Raw genomic sequence first — 23,624 nt, 5'->3', positions numbered from 1 at the left:
CTGGTCACCATAGCAGCACCTACCTGTAGCACGCGCTCCAGCAGGTATATCTCTCTAGTCACCCCAAACCAATTCTTCCTTTGGACGCCTCTCCTTCCAGTTCTCTGCTGCCAATGACTGGAACGAACTACAAAAATCTCTGAAACTGGAAACACTTATCTCCTCACTAGCTTTAAGCACCAGCTGTCAGAGCAGCTCATAGATTACTGCACCTGTACATAGCCCATCTATAATTTAGCCCAAACAACTACCTCTTTACCTACTGTATTTATTTATTTTGCTCCTTTGCACCCCATTATTTCGTCTCTACTTTGCGCTTTCTTCCACTGCAAACCAACCATTCCAGTGTTTTTAGTTTTTATTTTACTTGCTGTGTTGTATTCACTTCGCCTCCATGGCCTTTTTATATTTTTATTTTATTATACATATATTTGTTTGCCTTCACCTCCCTTATCTCACCTCACTTGCTCACATTGTATATAGACTTATTTTTTCACTGTATTATTGACTATATGTTTGTTTTACTCCATGTGTAACTATGTGTTGTTGTATGTGTCGAACTGCTTTGCTTTATCTTGGCCAGGTCGCAATTGTAAATGAGAACGTGTTCTCAATTTGCCTACCTGGTTAAATAAAGGTTAAATAAAATAAATAAATAAATAAAAGGAAGACCCAGAGTTACCTCTGCTGCAGAGGATAAGTTCATTAGAGTTACCAGCCTCAGAAATTGCAGGCCAAATAAATGCTTCACAGACTTCAAGTTCAAGACACATCTCAACATCAACTGTTCAGAGGAGACTGCGTGAATCAGGCCTTCCTGGTCCAATTGCTGCAAAGAAACTACTTCTAAAGGAAACCAATAAGAAGAGACTTGCTTGGGCCAAGAAACACGAGCAACGGACAGTATACCGGTGGAAATTTGTCCTTTGGTCTGGAGTCAAAATTGGAGACTTTTGGTTCCAACCGCCATGTCTTTGTGAGACGCGGTGTGGGTCAACGGATGATCTCCGAAAGTGTATTTCCCACCGTAATGGAGGTTGTGTTATGGTGTGGGGGTGCTTTGCTGATGACACTGTGATTTATTTAGAATTCAAGGCACACTTAACCAGCATGGCTACCACAGCATTCTGCATCAATACGCCATCCCATCTGGTTTGGGCTTAGTGGGACTATCATTTGTTTTTCAACAGGACAATCATTTGTTTTTCAACAGGACAATGTCCCAACACACCTCCAGGCTGTGTAAGGGATATTTTACCAAGAAGTAGAGTGATGGAGTGCTGCATCAAATGACCTGGCCTCCACAATCCCCCGACTTCAACCAAATTGAGATGGTTTGGGATGAGTCCGAACGCAGAGTGAAGGAAAAGCATGGGAACGCATTCAAGACTGTTGGAAAAACATTCCAGGTGAAGCTGGTTGAGAGAATGGAAAGTGTGCAAAATTGTCATCAAGACAAACGGTGGCTATTTGAAGAATCTCAAATATATTTTGATATGTTTAACACTTTAGTTACATGACTCCACATGTTATTTAATATTTTTAATCTAAAACTTTTGACCAGTAGTGTAATTGTGATGCTAAATATAACATGCAGGCTGGACATGAAGATAAATGAAAGTCATATAAACGAAAATACGACTTTTGCTGGGGTCTTGGGACTGGTCGGGTTAATTGGCAGCGAAGCACCGATCATCCTTTCACTAGCATACAAATTAAGACAATCAATATTTTTTTGAAAGGCGCGTCACCATATCTTTTCACCACACTGTGAAGTTGATAACTTATTTCATCTGTAGCCTAAAACTGTGCATGCTTTTTCAAGTTGTAGTGGGAGGAACACAGTGTCGCATGACTGCAAAATTACATCGACATGGTTACTCGATCAACAAATTGCGCTAGTAATAAYTTCCACCTCAAATTTGTAACATAATTAATTTTACAGACACAAAACAGATCCCACCCTGTCGAACTAACAAATTGTCTGTCGACATTTCAGACACTTCCTGTTTATATCAAAGCTGTCATGATTTTTATAGGACTTTACTCCCATAAAAACTATGGATGGAAACATGCTTACAGGACCAGAGGTTTCACTTTCCCAGCTTTTAYAATATCCTACTTATACTAAACATTTAACTCTGCAGTAATTTCTCTGCTGACCTACAATTGAAAAATGTATGAACAGTCAGAAGAATAAAGGACACTTGTTAATTTTCAGGCATAAGTGCTTTTTGCTTCTGAATAAAACAATATGAATATCTCAGCTAGTTTAACACACATTTTCAAACTTCATAACTCTGAACCTTGACAATCCCAACCAATGCTGGGCAACCAAATATTATAAAACATAAAATAATTATTGCAACAATTTTAGTTGTTCAAATCAAGGACCAACTGAAAAACTACATTATTGAACAATAGCACAACTGCCCCAAAACTCAAGTGGTCATATACAGCAGGTTGAGTTCATTCCATTATCAAGTAATGAATTAGTTAAATGAAAATAGTAAGGAAAGCTGGTGATCCATCATATTGCTTGCATAAGCCAACCTATTGTGTGCATGCATTCTTACAGTATATAAGTCAGTTTAAGTGACATTTAAAAAGGGTAATTTGAGCACAGTGGGCAATTAGCATGTTTTAACTATGTTATTGTGCACAGCCTTTATTCTTCCCAAGTGGAACTATTTGCAGATACAGTATATGGGGAAATCATTTCTAGATTGGTGGTGTGCATGTTATTCACCTGTCTCTCTTGTTTGTGATGCTGGAAATAAAAGCCCCAGAGTTCAAATCATTATGAAAAATAACTCCCACATCATTACGTTTCTGTAGGTGACCTTTTTGAAGACAATAAAATGTCACATGCAGAGGGGGATAGTCGTGTGTTCGTAATTAAATAATGTCCAAGTTAAGGGAATTTAAGAACAGACAGATTGAAACCTGATAGCATTTCTAGCCAAGGTTGTTAAAACAAAAGCCTCAGGTTAAGTATCAGACTGCATAGGTATCTACTGTACAGTTAATTTCCAACMATGGTTACTACAGCACACACAAAGCACTCATTTCAGGTACTTTGCTAATTAAATATATTCTGATTACTCTTCTACTGCATTCAAATAATTATTAGGCCATCATCACTGTAGCCTTACACGGAACCCAAACCGGCTGCGCGCGTGCGCCATCGTGCATACATTTATTTTGTCCCCCCACACCAAACGCGATGACGACACGCAGGTTAAAATATCAAAACAAACTCTGAACCAATGACATTAATTTTGGGGACAGGTTGAAAAGCATTAAACATGTATGGCAATTTAGCTAGTTAGCTTGCCCTTGCTAGCTAACGTTAATTTGTCCTATTTAGCTAGCTTGCTGTTGCTAGCTAATTTGTCCTGGGATACAAACATTGAGTTGTTATTTTAACTGAAATGCACAAGGACCTCTACTCCGACAATTAATCCACACATAAAACGGCCAACCGAATCGTTTCTAGTCATCTCTCCTCTTTCCAGGCTTTTTCATCGTTTAACTTATATGGTGATCGCATCTAAACTTTCATTGTATTACCACGACTACTGGCAAAACAGTTTGTCTTTCAGTTACCCACGTGGGTATAACCAATGAGGAGATGGCACGTGAGTACCTGCTTCTATAAACCAATGAGGAGATGGGAGAGGCAGGACTTGMAGCRCGATCTGCATCAGAAATAGGAATGTGTTTTATTTTAGCCCGCAGACGCTCGTTAGCGCGCGCGAGCAGTGTGGGTGCAATAATTGAATAACATGGATTTCTAAATATATTTTGCGACGCTCGCGCACGCGACGTGTCCGGTCTGGTCAGCATGTTAATCACCCTTCAAATCCTGCTTGGCATGGTGGTTACAAGGCAGATATTGGCAATATCACTGAAGGGTAATATTGTGTTTGACCACATCTATGTAAACAACTTCTGGGTTGATATATAAAAAAAAAAGGAATGCTTTGTGTGGAAAAGTGGCAAATTTGAGAATGAATGTGTGGATAGTAGCAAATTTAAGACAGAAAGAAAAATGGTTGAAAAGAACAAATCACACAAGCGTTACAAAATAGGTTTGGCAAATTGAGAAGTGAAATGAAAGGCAAGAGATTATTGCATCTGTGATTGTTAAGGCCATTTTTTTTTTAAACTGCACACGGACTATGTCCATCAAGACAACTGGATATAGACAAAATACGAGCCAGCACTAAGGTAAAGCAAAACTTAAATCTCAGGTGAATTAACAGGCATCAACTATACAAATGGCAAATTAAGGTAATAGGCAGTCCTTGACAGGTGAAGGACAACATACTGGGTTCATGCCSAGTGAGAGATGCATTTTTTTGTCACATTGTTTTTGAGGGGGGGAGACAAAGTGCTGCAAAAAAGCAAGACGGTTTCCTTCAAGTATTTAGAGTTTTCTGTGAAAGGTAGTTTCTCATTCTCAGTCTTCGTAAAGTGGATGACAATTAAATGTTTGACTGTCCCTTATGGTGACAATGGCTTCAGTGTTACACCTAAAGAAAGGAGATCAGAAATATAGAATAAGATGAGGATTTGAGAAAGTATCGCAATGTAGTAGTGATTTCAAATAGCACTTCGCACTCAGATTTCCACAGTGGGTTAAGAAAACACTCCACAGATAGAACCAGACAAAATGTGCAAGGTTTAAAGCTATACGGCATCTCTGAAACCAAACCCTTGTTAAGGTTTGTGTCGCCTATGGATTACAGCTAGAGTTAAGCAAGGAGACTGATTACTCCTTCTGAGGTAGGGTTGCAGCCAGTCTGAATGGTTACTTGGTTTTGTGGRCACATTTCAGGTCATCAGACCTGGGCTTCTCCCCAGTCACACTCTGGATCAGATCCTCAAGCTTAGACCAGAACCCCAGGTTCTCCAGGGGATAGTTCAGCCAGCCTGGGGAGATAAGTTCATAAAACCATAATGTCAAGTCTTGTTACCTCACATTTGATCTACAGATTTTACAGCAAATATAATTTTCTCGTGACAATTTTTATTTTTTTAAATGTTCAAAAGCCATAGCATTGGCTCAGCTGAATGATAATCGTTCCAGCTCACCAGGCGAGAGGGTAAGGAAGTTGAAGGCCATGTGTGCCAATGGGATCAGGGTCAGCATGCAGTTGTCACCATTGGTCTCAATGAAGTCATGGCGGGTGATGGCTGTAGGATCGATGTGATGCTCCCCGAATGGTCGGATAAAAGGCCTGGGGCCACATATCAGAAAGTGAGTTCAAAATAACAGGAGGAACAGTAAAACAGAAAGTCATCACAACAATTAGGTAATTAGACCATTTTTGGGGGGAGGGACAATACTTTTCCAAATCCAGTCAGTCACATCTCCTACCTTTCCAAAGATGGGAAGCTCCACAGATCCCCAGGTGTCAGCCCCCCAGTGGACTACACCARAGGCAAAGTCTGCAGTCAATATTCCTGCCACTGAGAGGGAGGGGGGCRATGACATGTAAGCAAGAATCTTGTCAATCAACGCACGCTTATTCTAATGACTGATGCATCAACGGTGCTTACCAATGCCCAAAAGGATGTACCACATATGACCCAGGTGGAAGTGAGCAAGGAGGTGACAGAAGTTGAAGGCTATGAGAGAAGCAGAGGACAACACTTATCCATTCCTGACATCTTTTTCCTGTAGAGACCAACAAAGACAAATGAACATCCCATGGTTAAAGAACTTTAAAGCTAATAGGATAGGGCTGCATCTTCAACTTAGACAATATTATGCCCAGTGAAATAACCAATCAAAGAAAAGATGGGATAACTGCACACTTGAATGCGCCTGCTGTTTTATTGCACAATGTTTCAACTAGAGGTCGACCGATTAATCGGAATGGCCGATTAATTGGGGCCGATTTAAAGTTTTCATAACAATCGGAAATCGGTATTTTTGGGCGCCGATTTGCCTATTTTTTTATACCTTYATTTAATCTTTATTTAACTAGGCAAGTCAGTTAAGAACACATTCTTATTTTCAATGACGGCCTAGGAACGTTCTGCCTCGTTCAGGGGCAGAACGACAGATTTTTTACCTTGTCCACTCGGGGGATCCAATCTTGCAACCTTACATTTTAACTAGTCCAATACTCTAACACCTGATTACATTGCACTCCACAAGGAGCCTGCCTGTTACGTGAATGCAGTAAGCCAAGGTAAGTTGCTAGCTAGCATTAAACTTATCTTATAAAAAAAACAATCAATGACTGTCATTGCTCCAATGTGTACTTAACCATAAACATCAATGCCTTTCTTAAAATCAATACACAAGTATATATTTTTAAACCTGCATATTTAGCTAAAAGAAATCCAGGTTAGCAGGCAATATTAACCAGGTGAAATTGTGTCATTTCTCTTGCGTTCATTGCACGCAGAGTCAGGGTATATGCAACAGTTTGGGCCGCCTGGCTCTTTGCGAACTAATTTGCCAGAMTTTTACGTAATTATGACAACATTGAAGGTTGTGCAATGTAACAGGAATATTTAGACTCATGGATGCCACCCGTTAGATAAAATACAGAACGGAATAAACGTTTTGTTTTCGAGGTGATCGTTTCCGGATTAGTCAAAGGTATATGGTTTAGAGAGAAATAGTCGACACGTTATAATTCCTGTAATAACTTGCGGCTGAACTTGAAAGGGGTTCCTTCATTATTTTACCGTTCATGTCTTCCATAGAGAAYGTCTTGATCTACTTCAAATAAGGTCTGTGTTTCGTGCAGGCTTAAACCGCCTCGACGTTTTGATACCCGTGTAAATCTCACTAGGATAAGGTAACGTTTGTCAACATATTTTCATAAATCCACTCTACAAAAAAAATGTATCTTCACTTATATTTAGCCAATATTGATCAGGGTTACCTTGTCCTATGGATATCTACACAGTTATAAAATTGGCGGTGTAAGCCTACACGAAACAGACCTTATTTTAAGTGAATCTAAAAAATATCCTATGGAATAAATGAAGGAACCGCTTTTCAGATTTTGCTAGGTGTCATGGGAATTATGACTCGCACTTTGGTCGTCAATTCTTACCATGCCCATTATTAAAATAGGATTTCCTGCATATAGAAATTACAGTTTTTGTTTTCAACATTCATCACAGGTAACTTAAACTCTATTTTTATTCAAACAGTTGAGGATTTGTCTCCTAAGCAGACTCTTCAGTATCATTGTCACTTCAGAGCTGTGTGTGTGTGTGTATTTATGTATTATATTAAGTTAAAATAAGTGTTCATTGTTCATTCAGTATTGTTGCAATTGTCATCATTACAAAAATGTGTGTGTATGATATATATATATATATATATATATAAAACATTTTTTAAATAAATCGGCATCGGCTTTTTTTGTCCTCCAATAATCGGAATTGAAAAATCATAATCGGTCAACCTCTAGTTTCAACCCAAAGGTATTCAACAGTATGAGTGTTTCTTGACTTAACTTTTTGTACCCTGTACCTGCAAAGTTAGTCTCTTTACACCATGGCAACACTGTGCCAGTGAGGAGCTAGCTCTGGTCCAGGGAATTTACATGTCTCAGCCTCCTTCAGAGGAGGCTCATCTGCAGATAAACACACTGGACCAGAGCTAATGAGGAGCTTGCCTAATAAAATCAGACGTTTATACCAATACTTAATATACAGTCTGAAACATAGCAATGCAAAATTGTATACGTTTTTCCTACAAGCCAGAATGTTTAATTACATTTGCACTTACTCTGATGGTTGTCTGTGCGGTTGGTTCTTCAGCCACTCAATTTGGGATAGAATATCCACAGGAAAGTGCTGTTTACACAACTTTTTAGAGTGACGGTGATGCCATTGAAATTTGTCACCTGCACATATGCAAAACAATGTAAACACCTACAGACTTCGATTACATGCATGTACTTCCGTTTTATTCCTTTGGTCACGAGCAAACAAATCTTCATTACCACACAGAGACCAACGTTTTTGAAGTTGGGTTAATAATACTGTCCTGTGGATATTTTGTCACAAATTTCAACCAAATGAAGGGCCAACACCATGAACAACCAGCAGAGTATATTCACATTAAGTTTATTCTATATTCTGACTTGTAAAGGGACTGCTTGGAATTTTCTAACGAAAATGGCGTTGCCTACATAATTTGCAGGCATTGCAACATTTCATGCCTAGGGACCACCACCCGTCCATGTGAAGTACAAATGGAGCTGACAGAGCAGCATTCTGGTCACATGTGGTCCATCTACGTAACATTGCAAAAATYAGAAACTTTGTCCAAAAATGATGCAGAAAAATGTATCCATGCTTTTGTTACTTCTAGGTTAGACTACTGCAATGCTCTACTTTCCAGCTAAAGTACTAAATAAACTTCAGTTAGTGCTAAATACGACTGCTAGAATCCTGACTAGAACCAAAAAATGTGATCAAATTACTCCAGYGCTAGCCTCCCTACACTGGCTTCCTGTTAAGGCAAGGGCTGATTAAGGTTTTACTGCTAATCTACAAAGCATTACATGGGCTTGCTCCTACCCATCTTTCCGATTTGGTCCTGCCGTACATACCTACACGTACGCTACGGTCACAAGATGCAGGCCTTCTAATTGWYCCYMGAATTTCTAAGCAAACAGCTGGAGGCAGGGCTTTCTCCTATAGAGCTCCATTTTTATGGAATGGTATGCCTACCCATGTGAGAGACACAGACTCGGTCTCAACCTTTAAGTCTTTACTGAAGACTCATCTCTTCAGTAGGTCATATGACTGAGTGTAGTCTGGCCCAGGAGTGTGAAGGTGAACGGAAAGGCTCTGGAGCAACGAACCGCCCTTGCTGTCTCTGCCTGGCCGGTTCCCCTCTCTCCACTGGGATTCTCTGCCTCTAACCCTATTACAGGGGCTGAGTCACTGGCTTACTGGTGCTCTTCCATGCCGTCCCTAGGAGGGGTGCGTCACTTGAGTGGGTTGAGTCACTGACGTGATCTTCCGGTCTGGGTTGGCGCCCCCCCTTGGATTGTGCAGTGGCGGAGATCTTTGTGGGCTATACTCGACCTCGTCTCAGGATGGTAAATTGGTGGTTGAAGTTGTCCCTCTAGTGGTGTGGGGGCTGTGCTTTGGCAAAGTGGGTGGGTCCTGCCTGTTTGGCCCTGTCCGGGGTATCATCGGATGGGGCCACTGTCTCCTGACCCCTCCAGTCTCAGCCTCCAGTATTTATTCTGCAGTAGCTTACGTGTCGGGGGCTAGGGTCAGACTGTTATATCTGGAGTACTTCTCCTGTCTTATCCGGTGTGAATTTAAGTATGCTCTCTCTAATTCTCTCTGAGGACCTGAGCCCTAGGACCATGCCTCAGGACTACCTGGCATGATGACTCCTTGCTGTCCCCAGTCCACCTGGCCGTGCTGCTGCTCCAGTTTCAACTGTTCTGCCTGCGGCTATGAAACCCTGACCTGTTCACCGGACGTGCTACCTGTCCCAGACCTGCTGTTTTCAACTCTCTAGAGACAGCAGGAGCGGTAGAGATACTCTCAATGATCGGCTATGACAAGCCAACTAACATTTACTCCTGAGGTGCTGACTTGTTGCACCCTCGACAACTACTGTGATTATTATTATTTGACCATGCTGGTCATTTATGAACATTTGAACATCTTGGCCATGTTCTGTTATAATCTCCACCCGCCACCCCTCATAGCCTTGTTCCTCTCTAGGTTTCTTCCTAGGTGTTGGCCTTTTTAGGGAGTTTTTCCTAGCCACCGTGCTTCTACACCTGCATTGCTTGCTGTTTGGGGTTTTAGGCTGGGTTTCTGTACAGCACTTTGATATATCAGCTGATGTAAGAAGGGCTATATAAATAMATKTAATTTGATGTGGAATGTTGGAGCCAGGACACAGCAGCATTCTGGTCACATGTGGAATGTTGGAGCCAGGACACAGCAGCACCTATGCATTCAGTGTCTTTCAATAGGAGTCAAGCAAAGAAGAAAAACCAGTCAAAAGCATCAAGTACAAAAGGAAACATGCAAAGTAGCATGCAATAGATTTAAAGAATGACATGCTCTATTGGTACAGTAATTTGTCATCATAGGCTAGATGTCATGAATCTTTTTTAAATACTTTGTAGGCATATCAACTCTAGTCACTTAGTGCACCACTAAATTACGATGACTGAGCTTTGGGCCACTTGATTCCATTCTTGACACCATGGCCTTTTCTCAATTACATTCTCCGCAAGTCCCCTCTCCTTCTCAAAACCAATTGGATTACAAAGCCAGAGGTCCCTCCCCTAATGGCTTGAGGAGGAGACCAGGAGAATACAACTAGGGCATTTTGTTTTGAAAGATCAAACAAACCCCTCCCAGTGTGCGTGTGGAGTTGTATGTAGGCCTATGGCTTTTACAGCATAGTTAGTTATCATTTCTGTATTTCGAAATTATCCCGGGGAACAGTCCGGCTAGTCGATTACCTATCAACTAGACTCCGTAACAACTAGTAGGCCAATTCAAATGCCTAACTACTTTCCCGTGATCCTAATGAATAAAAACCTTTTTTTTAAGTAAAACAATTAAAAATATAATTGTTTTTGGCTAATCGATATGTAAGAGGAACCATTGTAAATGTAGTCGGCTACGACATTCCTGAGTGGCATTGACAATAGAGATAGCGGTTACCTCACCTGGCAAATTCGCAARTTCACGAGCACGTGTTGGGGACCGCGCCGTACTCCGAGCCGGTCCATTTGGCTCTGTGCTCTGTAAATCTTGTTCACACCCGTTATCGTTGACCATTTTCGCCATGTTCCACTCCTGGTTCAACCCCTTTCCACAGTCAGGAAACTAACAGATGTGGAAACTACACCGCACAAGAAACACGCCATTACGAAAAATAGGGCGCACTCGTTTTGACAGCCGCTTGCTTCTGGCGAAGGTGTACGCCGCGGTGCTCATGAATTTGAGATCAATCTCAGCCCGCTCTGGTAAGAATCGTGCTATTCCGTGGTGCAAATCATGCAGGCCTTTTATTCTGCGATAAAACTACATTGCGTTTCTAACCCTATCACATTACGCTTGCAATCTAAAGCAGCCAATTGTTGAGTTGTACATAGTTCCATAATCACGCGAATAACCAATTAGGTAGTGAGGTGAACGAACGAATTTCCTGACCCCATCCGCGAGTGGCCAATCAGAGCTATTGTGTTTGACTGTTAAGGACCGTTGTTCCATGTTCTATGTACCTGGTCATGGTAGCCAAACATTACGGTCAATTAGGAGAGATAGGCCTTTAATTTAAAGGCATGTCACATATGTTGAAATTAGGATTTTGGTTAGGTAAAAACACTATGGTTGTACACTTTTTACAATTTCATAATTACATTTTCACTGAACTGTGTTAGGCCTATTCGAGATCATAAATGAAACCATTATTACAATAGATAATTTGGGGGGAACTACTGTGGTGAGTGACCGAAAGAAAATAATAAAAGTCACAAGCAACGTAAGCTTTACAAAGCCTAGTAGGCAGAGATCAAGGGAAGTTTAGTCATGAGTGAATTGTTGTTTACACTACCCATAGATGGCAGTGTACAACTATGTACAACTCAATAGACAAATTATCATTTTACAAAATCTGACCCACAAGTCAAAGTATTGATGCTTTTCCCAGTCTTCTCAATGGAAAGCTTTGACTCTGTGGGTTACAATATGCCAGGTMATGGATTTACACTCTGCCCTAAATGTGGGATTTCATAAAATCATTCAATCATCTCTACAAATTGTTTCAAATCTACAGTGGCAAAAACTTTATCTGTGAGTAAGGTCATATGTGGCCTATGCTTAAATGCAGACAGCCATAGACATTAGATGCACATTACAGGAGCTTGTCCCTTTAAATAAGTTTAAAACTAAGTTAAACACTATGATCTGGGGGGCTGTCAAGGTTTTGACCATTAGTTGCACCACACTTTCCCAATGTGTAAATAAATGTTTTTTAAACTGTAATGCTTTGTGTCTGATGTTGTAAATGTGTCTGCAACTCTGTGTGCTGCTATTTTGGCCAGGGTCTCTCTTTTAAAATATATTGGTAATGTACTACAGCTTCCTTGTCATGGAGAGCATTGTGGAATTAAATGTAATTCAGACTTTCTATAAAAGATCCTCACATCCCTCCTCTGATCCTGTTACTCAGACAATCCCGCAGGTGAAGAAGCCAGATGTGGAGGACGTGGGAAGGCGTGGTTACATGGGGTATGCGGTTGTGAGACCGGTTGGATGTACTGCCAAATTCTCTAAAATGACATTGAAGGCAGTTTATGGTAGAGAAATGAACATTAAATTCTCTGGCAACAGTACTGGTGCCACACTCCTTCAAAACTAGAGAAATCTGTTGCATTGTGTTGTGTAGGAAAACTGCACATTTTAGATTGGCCTTTTATTGTTCCCAGCACAAGGTGCACTTGTGTAATGATCATGCTGTTTAATCAGCTTCTTGATATGCCACACCTGTCAGGTGGATGGATTATCTTGGCAAAGGATAAATGCTCACTAACAGGGATGTAAACAAATTTGTGTACTACATTTGAGAGAAATAAGCTTTTTGTGTGTATGGAACATTTCTGGGATCTTTTATTTCAGCTCATGAGACATTGGACCAACACTTTATATGTTGCGTTTATATTTTCGTTCAGTATTTGGATATTTTTTATTGGAAAATACAAGTAGTTGAATATTGGAATGTCTTTCAAAAATGCACTTGGAAAGTATTGGCATGTATTTGAAAATACTCAAAGTGTATTTCAAATAAAAATATTTAGATACTACATGCATTTAAATCCAGGTCTGTTTGGTCCTAGCGGTAATTAAGAAATGTACAAACGTTTCAAATAGTAGGCTTTTTATAGGAAATTATTTTAATAAGTAGATTCTACATTATTTGAAAAATACTAAAATACAGAGCAAATAAATATTTCAAATACATATACTCAAATATACATGTTTTTGAACCAAGCTCCGTAGACTATTACTTTAGGCCTATACTAATAGACTAGTTGTGAATTTCTGCCTTTCTAAGGTCCTACTCTTCAAATTACAATTCAGGAAAAAAAGTTTTGCCTGTGCTGGAAATGGCTATATCGGTCCACTAATATGCACTACTTCTGTGAAAATCTTTTCTCCAGATCTTTCAGGGGGGTGCTGCAGCACACTCAGCACCTCTACTTCCCACAGCTATGGTCATGGCAATGCTAATATGGCTAAAACCAACAACTGTAACTATGTATTTGAGAAACAAGTGCTCATTGTGCAAATTTATTTATATTTTCAATGCAAATTTGGAGACGAATATAGTCTACATGTTGTCAACAGTCTAAGCCAACCCCCGGGTGTTTAGCCTCATAGTTCTGCACACATCAGTTTTGTTGCTAAACAACTAACCAGTCTACGAAATCAAGTGGGAACAGGTTACCGGTAGTTAGGGGATTTATCACGCTTGCTCCGCCCATTCAGCTTCACAGTAGCCTATATATAAACCGTTCATAGAGTCTCACTGCTGCATTACTGATCTATTCTTCAAGTTTATTTTCTTCAATAACTGAATATTATCACAGTGACATTTTGTCGTGTGCCAAGTTACTTGAGTGTTTTCAGCCAGAATTACGCTCGTAGCCAATACCTCGGGCTGCACCAGATTTCAATGTTCCCGCAATTCGGCGGGTGTTAAGATCCATGGAAGTGGCCGGCTTCTACGACGGGGATTGCTTTGCTTTCCAGAGTAGAAACAGCATTATCAGTCCCATTAGCGACAACAGCACTTGCAAGCAGCGCGTTGACGGCTCGATGACGGAGCTTGGCATAGCCGAGCACGAGAAAGCAATTGATTTCAGCGACTACTTGGATCCAGCTGCTGCGCATTGTCAACTAGCAACACACAACGAAACTCAGCAGAGAGGGGGAGGCGTATTCGCTAGTTTCCTTGCCGAGGAAAGCAGGATAAAGAGACTTTCATCATTAGAACAAAACTACAGAAACTACATCTCTCTCAACGAGCGGGAGACAAGTGCGCACGCCAACCCTAGGGAGCCATATGTCCTGGGTTATCCTGAACTGCAGGAGACCCGTGTGGACACCGTGTTCAGCCCAGAGTTTATTGGGAACCACTTTAAAACCGGTGAAAGAGACGATCTTCAAGAGGACCAAAGAATGGACAACAACGGTTCGTCTGGCTACGACATGAGGTATCTTCATTACCAGTCGACTCCAAGTGGCAGCCTTGGTAATATTTCCACTGCGTCCTCGTCTTCCTCAAGTCCACCCGGCACACCTGCCCCGCCAGGTAAAGGCAGGTCGCCTTTGCAGGGCGGGAAAATGTCATCTGGTGGCAAGGGGAAGAAGCGACTGGAAAAGGACAGTGAGGAATATAAGCAGAGGCGGGAGAGAAACAACCTTGCCGTTCGAAAGAGCAGGGATAAAGCCAAAATCCGCAATATGGAGACACAACACAAAGTGCTGGAACTGGCCGCAGAGAATGACCGTTTACAAAAACGCGTGGAGCAGCTGTCAAGAGAGCTTGCCACTCTGCGTAACTTGCTCTCTGCCACCGGTCAGTGTTAGCCACAGAGTGCCAACACACCTCTCACTGGAAACCGGTACTTGATCAGACACTGACTTAAAAAAAACATTTATCGCGGTGCCATGTGAAAAAGTTATTCCAAGATGTTACGTTTGTGTACAGTATCTATATGACAAATCCACCAACAGTTTACAAGTTGTGATTGGGTAAAGAAGGTGCAATGAATGTACAACTATTCATGATTCTTGACATGTCACCTTCATTCTGTCTTTACAATTTTGTGTATGCAGTATTTCTGTACGGGTTTTGCATTTTTATATTGAATATTGGTAAATATTCTGTTATTTAAAAATAAATGTCCTTATCTGGAGCAATGGTTGTCAAGGGAAGAGTTGTAGCCCACTGCAGAGGTATGATGCAACTCTTTGTAACAGTATTGGCAATGAATGAAGTAATCTCTTAATATGATGAAATGTACAAATGGTACTTGATATTTTATTGAATTAAACAATTTATACTTTGATATTATTCATTTGTATGTTGTTTATTTGTGAGATGGTAAAAAGGTGGTAGATCACCTGACAGGTTTATTCCTCTCTTTCACACACATACATACACACACATACACACAGACATACACAGAATTAAATAGACCATTTATGTATCTCTTCGCTCACATGTGTAAGAATTCAAGGTATAAGTAATTAGAAGATTATAGGTGTACATAAGCTCAAACTTAAAGGTCCAATGGAGCTGTTTTTATCTCAATATCAAATCATTTCTGGGTAACAATTAAATAACTTACTGTGATTGTTTTCAATTAAAATGGTCAAAAAGAAACACATAGCTTCATAGCAAATAGCAATTTATCAAGCAATAATTTTACTAGGACTGTCTGGGAGTGGTCAAAGCGGGGAGGGGAAAATGGAAATCTAGCTGTTATTGGCAGAGGGGTTTGGAATTCTCTTCCTTATTATTATTCCTTATTATTATTATTTTGGCCTGCCTGGTGATGTCACAAATCTCCATCCCACCAAAACATGCTGACATTGCAGGCAGGCAGTCTTTTCAAACAGCTCTTACACTAAAGGGGCATTATCATAATTTTCRCAATTTCACAGTATTATTTTAACCTCATAGTGTGGAAATATATATAAACCAAAGGGAAATCACGTTTTTGACTGCATTTTAGACCCATGGACAACTGATTTGGAATATGATTACTAATTTGCATCTAATGATAGTTATTAAAAATGATAAGTTATGATATTGTGTGATTTGGAATATGATTTTAAATATGATGATTGATTTGGAATGTGATGACACATTTTCATCTAATGATAGTTATTCAAAATGATAAGTTATAATATTGAGAACCTAAAATACCAGTATTACTTCAGTGTGATTCAGTAAAACAATTAATATTTCAACAGCAGTGTATTGGTGAAAGAAGACATACTAACTGAGCCTTTTTCACCCAACTAGCAAATGTCACCATTATCTTAAGCACACACCTCGGGTCAATAGTCTGGTGGGTCCACTGACCCACAGAGGGGTTCAAGGCCTCACAGGCCAAGATTAACTAACCTTTTGCCCAAACACACCACCACCGTCCTGCAAATAGTTTTTAAAAACGTGTATAACCTGCCAGCCTCAAATATCAAATGGTATACTTTAATATTTAGCCTATGAAATGTGCCGAAGAGAAGAGTGATTTTGGATGTGGAACAGATTCTCTTTGATAATCTATCATCCACCAAAGGTCCAGTTTGTTCAGTAAGATTATATACAGTATGTTTAGTTTTAGTTTAATCTAATAACTGGTCTAAGTGGAACTGGTCAAATACACTACCATTTCTACACATGAATGCAAGGCAGTGGAAATGACTGAAAATACTATCAAACTTGCCCATCAAGAGTTACCCTGGTAATAGGACAGGAGAGAATCCCTAGAGAACTACAGTAAACCCGTGACAATGCAGGGCAGAGGTTTGTAAAGGAGGCCAGTTTCGAGAGAGAGAGAGCAAATTGTGTATGTGTGCTAGTGCTTTATGTATTTCTTGATTAGGCTTTGCTACTGAACCCAATAGCTCCAAGTACATTTTGACAATGTCATCCTTTCTTGTATCACATAAAAGAGAAAATACAATGTTTTGAACATCGTGAATTTCACAACACAACTTCCCATAATGGAAACAGAGTATATTGCTCAACGACATCTTCCTGTTCCATCCGTGAATTCAAATGTCACACCCAATTAAAACAATGCTCTACGTACTTACAAGACAAATCTAGCAATAGGTTGAAATAGGGATAGTTCACCCAAATTATATTGTACATTCACTTGATTTTATTGTTTCCTAAAAAGTAGTGTATACTGTACTATCTTGGTTGTGTTTGTTAAGCTGCTGCATAGTATTAGTATCATTGAGTCAAAAATAACGAGAGTAGTGCTGGACCTCTGTTAGCATGCTCTGTATAACAGACCAAAATCACAACCAAGCCATTTCAAATCAAGCTGTGTAGCAGCATGATACACTTCCCATCATACACTGTGGTGTTGTTGTTGTTTTTGTTGTTATTGATATTTCTTGTTGTTTTTTATGTTGTTGCTGGAAATTATGAGAGTTTTACCCTCTGTGTAAATGAAACTCTGTTCTTTAGGCTCCACATTCAACAGCTCAGTAAAAACCTTAACCTTCAGCTGATCTTTTTYTTTAGGAACAATACTTTTTTAAATTTCAGGCTAGAAAAGACCTTGTTGAAGCCACATTTTTTGCCTTTATTGGACTATGGTAATCTTCTGTACATTGGCTCCCGTGTGGCGCAGCGGTCTAAGACACTGCATCTCAGTGCTAGAGGCGTCACTACAGACACCCTGGTTTGATTCCAGGCTGTATCCCAACTGGCYGTGATTGGGAGTCCTATAGTGTGGCGCACAATTGGCCCAGCGTTGTCCAAGTTTGGCCGGTGTAGGCCATCATTGTAAATAAGAATTTGTTCTTAACCTACTTGCCTAGTTAAATAAAGGTTGCATTTAATTCACCGGGGTCTTACCTGCACACTAGACCAGTTGTCCCCAAACTGTGACATAAGGGGTCGGCAGGTAGGGCGCGGAGAGGTAGGAGGAGAACTCAGTTGGGCTTTCAACTTATTCTTGAAAGTTGTAATAGTAGAATGCACAAGGTGCAATTTCGAAAGCAGTTTTCCTCTTGTCATGTCAGTCATTGCAGACCTTGGAGAGCTATTTATGTCCAGTTGATCAACTAGCCATGTCAGCTAACGTTTCTTAGCCCAATGATTTTGTTTTAATGCTTGAGTCAGTCAGATATCACATGAACACATAAGAAATGGCAAAATGTGTAGAATTGCAGGAAATKAGCTTCCAAACAGCAAAAGAAAATCCGCCCCATGGCAAAATGTGTAGAATCGCAGGAAATAAGCTTTAAACCTGCAAAAAAACATTCTCCTCCAACAAGAGGAGTGTGAACAGTTTTTGACATGGACAGTGCTTGTGCACTTAGAAGAAATAGTGAGTATGAGTGAAAAAGTTTGGGAAGCACTGCACTAGACACACTTTACCATGCTGCTCTAAGATTTGTAACCAACACAAGACGTCACTGTAACTTCTATCAGTTAGCCATCCTTAACTATAAGGTGACAGACTCGCTGGTACATGTCTAAAATTGTCAATGACTCCAACCACACAAGTCACAGACTGTTCTCTCTGAGCCCCTTATGTTCATTCTTATTTACTATAATGTTTTTCACTGACTCTTTTGCACAGGCTCGATGTACACCCACTGGACTCTAACCACACACTCACACATACTACACTGGCACTCCAACACAAACAACACACATACACACACACACACACATCACCACACACACAACACACCACACACACACACACACACACACAACACACACACACACACACACACACACACACACACACACACACACACACACACACACACACACACACACACACACACACACACACACACACACACACACACACACACACACACATATTCCTTCACACTCTACACATACGCTGCTCCTACTCTGTGTTATTATCTAAGTGTAGTACTTTACCCCTACCTACATGTACATATTACTTCAATTACCTGACTAATCCGCACCCCTGCACATGACTCGGTACCGGTACCCCTTGTATATTGCCTCATTATTTGCTTATTTAGCACATTTTTCTTACTTACAGTTTCTTCCAACTGCTTACTACACAAAATCTTTTCATGTCACACGATTTTTGAAACCTCTCACTCAAAGTGCAAAACTACACACCAAATACCAAAACCATAAGCTATTTCTCAGCCTTTGACTCAGTTGTCAATTGCATAAAACACTTTTTTCAAAACACTACACACAATTCTCTACCTAAAACACAAAAATCTAACAGGAAGTGACTTGCTTTCCTTTTCCAAACACAACCAATCAAAATGCTACACTTATTCACCAGGTCACACACTCCTCACATGTGCAAACACTAATAGCTTAACTGATCACTAACCAATCACTGCTTTACTGTAGTATAGGCCTATAAATAGGTCAAAGGTCAGATTACCTGTTTGAACAATGGATGCCAACAATGGACAGAGAGCAAGAGTAGTAGGAGGGAAGGAAGAGGAAGAAGAGGACGAGGGCAAGAAAAGAAGGAAGGAGAGCCATCTCTGATGAGATTAGAGCAACACTTGTTGATCATGTGATCAACCACGGTTTGACCATGAGAGAGGCTGGACTGAGAGTCCAGCCCAACTTGAGTTGATTTACAGTGGCGTCCATAATTCGAACCTTCAGAAATGAGAACAGGTATGCAACTATCTAATGACTATTTTAGCATTACAGTAATGTACTGTAAAATACATATGACTGCATAGTATTGCATAAACATTTGTAACTCTAAGCCATCCATTTACTGCACTGCATTGAATGAATGAGGTTGGTTATCATGCGTGTACTACATTTTCTGTACATTGTTTACAGTTCCTATGCTAAACACATACTGTGTTTGAATTCTGTACAGAGTGGAAAGGCAAAGACATCATGGAGGACGAGGACCTTGTTTACAGATGTACAAGAGACTGCAATTATAAATATGGTTTGGCCACAATGCAATTAGGATTCGAGAGATAAGAGAGCATATCTTGAATAATGACACCATATTTAACAACATCAATGCTGTAAGCCGTCGACCATACAACGCATCCTCCAACGGCACCAAGTGACGATGAAACAACTTTACAAGTGCCATTTGAGAGAAACTCTGACAGAGTCAAGAATATGCGACATGACTTGTAGAGGTATGTATGCAACACTACTTCCAGTACTTCAGACATACCATATTTACTCATCTGTATATCCTTTGTCTGTTACAGAGAGTATTGGAGCTGGATGCCCATGTAATTCGCATGAATTATTTATGTGGATGAGGTTGGCTTCAACCTCACCAAAACCAGGCGCGCGGGAAGAAATGTAATAGGACAGAGGGCAATTACCAATGTCCCTGGACAGCGTGGGTAATATAACTATGTGTGCTGCCATCACTCAAAACGGGTCCTCCATCACATTGCCACCACTGGGTCCGCACAACACCGGCCATATGCTCACTTTTCTGGATGCAATTTACAAATGCTTGTCCCTGATCCAGATCAGGAGCCTGCAGATTGTGGTTTTATGGACAATGTTTAGTTTTCACCAGGCTGTTCTTGTCCAAAACTGGTTTGCCACCCATCCACAATTTGTAGTTTTTACCTACCCCATATTCACCTTTTCTAAATCCCATAGAGGAATTCTTCTCAGCCTAGCGCTGGAAAGTGTATGATCGCCAACCCTATGCCCGCATGCCGCTTCTCCAGGCAATGGAGGACGCATGTGGGACATAGAGGTTGCCTCTGTCCAAGGTTGGATACACCATGCTAGGAGATACTTCCCTCAATGTTTGGCAAGAGAAAACGTATCTTGTGATGTGGACGAAGTATTGTGGCCAGACCCAGGCCGGAGAAGAGATGAAGCGTAGCTTAGCACTGGTGACTGGCCCCCCCTACCAATTCCTGGACTGCCCCCCGGGACCCCACACATTGTGTTCTTTACTGTATTCTAAAGAATATACTTTTGGTTTACAATGTTTATGGTTTTGTTATTGCTACTGTATACAACAGTAATGTTTGGCCTAATAAATATTTCTGTTTCTACATTGCATTGTGTGTTTACAGTGGACTTGTTACCCCTCTCAGCAGATTACTTTCACTGTAGAACATTGTATTGAAATGTAGATATAAGCCTATGAAAGACCAAAGAGCTTTAGATTTAGAACAACAGTGTTTACATGGTATACCAAAAATGTACTATTATGAAAGCAGTGTTTGCCATTTGATGCAAATGCTTCATTCTGACATGTGTTTATGGCATTTTGAATGCAGTGTTACATTTTGAAGGAGATGTGAGGCATTTTGCATTTTGTGTGTGCAGGTTTGGGAATTGTGTGTAGAGGTTTGAAAAAAGGAGACAGTTTTGAAAACGTGTGTAAGCAGTTGGGAAAAACTGTAAAACTCTGCATTGTTTGTTAAGGGCTTGTAATAAAGCATTTCACGGTAAGGTTGTATTTGACGCATGTGAGTAAAAGGATTTGAAGTTTGTCTACACTTAGTGAACAACTGAGAACACCTACTCTTTCCATGACATAGACTGACCAGGTGAATCCAGGTGAAAGCTATGATCCCTTATTGATGTTACTTGTTAAATCCACTTCAATCCGTGCAGATGAGGGGGTAGACAGGTAATAAAGAAGGATTTTTAAGCCTTGAGACATTGATTGTGTATGTGTGCATTCAGAGGGTGAATGGAACAAGACAAAAGATTTAAGTGCCTTTGAAAGGGGTGTATGGTAGTAGGTGCCAGAGCACAGCTACTGTCAAGAACAGCAACGCTGCTGGGTTTTCACGCGTCAACAGTTTCCACGTATATCAAGAATGGTCCACCACCCAAAAGATATCTTGCCAACTTGACACAACTGTAGGAAGCATTGGAGTCAACATGTGGACATTGCTTTCGACACCTTGTAGAGTCCATGCCTGATGAAATGGATGCCTGTTCAGAGGGCAAAATACCAAACATTAGGTATTCCTAAGTTTGGTATACTCAGATGTATAAGGCCAAGTCAGGGCAGACTGCCAATATATTTAAGTACTTTACTCACCCTATGAGTCAGGACATTACTGTCTGAGATCAAATAACTATATTTTTCTATAATGTTCCCAACACAAGAACTGAGTTGGAAGCTAGTGCCGTTTGTCGCTTAAATACACACTCACACACACGTACACACACACACACACACACACACACACACACACACACACACACACACACTTGGTGTATACTTGGTGTGACCTTGTAGTTCCGCCCCTTGCAGCTCCTGGAGCCTCCCCTGATCCCTCCTAGTGCCTGGCTCTGACAGAGGAGAGGGAATTTCCCACACAGGATCACATTTTGTTCTCGAAAGCAGAGCCCAGCCCCCTTTATCCCATTTTACCGTCAATGAGCAGTAGCTGTCCGTAAACTCCACATTGCATCATACCTCCTGCAGACCAATAGCCCTCCTAAAAACTCCTCTGGTAGAGCAATACAAATAATGCACTCCCATGTTTTGCTTGAGTTTAAACAGGACATATGTACACTGTGTTCGAAATGGTAAGATATCTCCTCAGATCTATGAATCACTTGTGCTGTTCATTTTGAGGGAGATCTTATCACTCTTTTGTAACTTAGAATTTTACTGTGCCGTAGGAAATGCAGATGAGCTTGCTGATTTACATAAATTCACTAAAACCCTGCACTAACACACGGTTATATTAACATTACGGTACATTTCATGTAGCCAACTTTTGTCCAGCTAATAATCTAACCACYGATTAAGCAACATTATGAATTAAACATTAAAATCCTGTTATTTTGCTCCTGGTCAAATGAAGATCTACACCTGTAATTTGAGAAATTATAGTCATYATTGTACTTTCTATTTGGGGTCAACATGAGACATCCCTCAAAAGACTCTTCCCTGAAGACACTTGAAACAGTGATATTTCAACATATATGTGATTTCTTGTACACCGTAGCATTTCAACATAATATCAATATAGAACAAAGTAGTTTGGGGAGGAAATTGAACATTGACCAGGAAATTTACCAAGCTCACGTCGCTTGAATAATTTCAAAATTGTGTGTACCGGTGTGTACTTTTTGGGTCAGGGAAATTAAATTGCTCTGTCAACACAGTTGCACTATACAAATGTAACAACACATTTATATACATTTGGTGTTACTGTTCTTTATATACATGCTTCCAGTATGTACAATAGAGTGTGTGTTAAAAGGGTCGGGTCTTATTTAGCAGTTTCATCACTCCTAATCTAGTAGTTAGTGGTACTTGCAATGATGTATATAAACCCTGGATTGCTGATGCTATGTATTGCCCAATTAGAGACTTTGAGGTTAACGGTCAGTTATATTGGCACTCCCCAGAAGTAGCAGTCCTCCATAGCAATGAATGTAATTCTACAGTATTTCAATTAAATATTTCAAGGACAAAATTAAATGTATTTAAGTATTTTTATTGTTGTAGTGGGGACAGTAACATAGAACTTTTTAAAAAAATGTATACTTTAAGGAAAATGTTTTAATACATTTTTAAAATGTTATGTTTAGCTCACATAATGCAAATTAAAGGTATGCATTAGTGTCTATAATATAATAAACGTGGCAAAAACAAATGTAGACATTAGACATTTCTATAGCTTCCAAAATATTTTTTACAATGGTGGGGGTGCCAAGATGGAGGCACAGTGTCTGCAAAACAGCACCCCCTGTGTATATATAAATAATTCTGTACTTCCCAGCACCCCTTATTTACTCATTAGTGGTACCTACAAGTCACCCCACTTGCATCAGCCAATCATTGTTCACCATTCCCCTTGTACCTCACTGAACTCCACTCCTGCCTTCAGAGAGT

The 23,624-nt window shown here is 40.3% G+C and overlaps 1 protein-coding gene and 1 pseudogene across 1 annotated transcript; one reads left to right on the top strand and one right to left on the bottom strand.

Moving 5' to 3' along the window:
• Positions 1 to 1,320: 1,320 nt before the first annotated feature.
• LOC111966962 (plasmanylethanolamine desaturase 1-like) lies at positions 1,321 to 11,052 on the bottom strand (annotated as a pseudogene).
• A 2,505-nt stretch (positions 11,053 to 13,557) lies between these two features.
• Positions 13,558 to 15,115, top strand: LOC111966692 (CCAAT/enhancer-binding protein beta). Its single transcript, XM_023991554.2, has one exon. It carries the CDS (start codon positions 13,744 to 13,746, stop codon positions 14,626 to 14,628), a length of 885 nt encoding a protein of 294 aa, XP_023847322.1. The 5' UTR covers positions 13,558 to 13,743; the 3' UTR covers positions 14,629 to 15,115.
• The last annotated feature ends 8,509 nt before the right edge of the window (positions 15,116 to 23,624 follow it).

Source organism: Salvelinus sp. IW2-2015, linkage group LG7 (genome assembly GCF_002910315.2).
Source record: "Salvelinus sp. IW2-2015 linkage group LG7, ASM291031v2, whole genome shotgun sequence".
In the NCBI taxonomy this organism is placed as follows: Eukaryota; Metazoa; Chordata; class Actinopteri; order Salmoniformes; family Salmonidae; genus Salvelinus; species Salvelinus sp. IW2-2015.
Note: the sequence above shows the minus strand (reverse complement) of the source record. Positions and strands in the feature narration are given on the sequence as shown.

Bases quoted from the DNA above. Each gene is read 5' to 3' on its own strand.
- LOC111966692 (XM_023991554.2), top strand. From the start codon at position 13,744: ATGGAAGTGGCCGGCTTCTACGACGGGGATTGCTTTGCTTTCCAGAGT.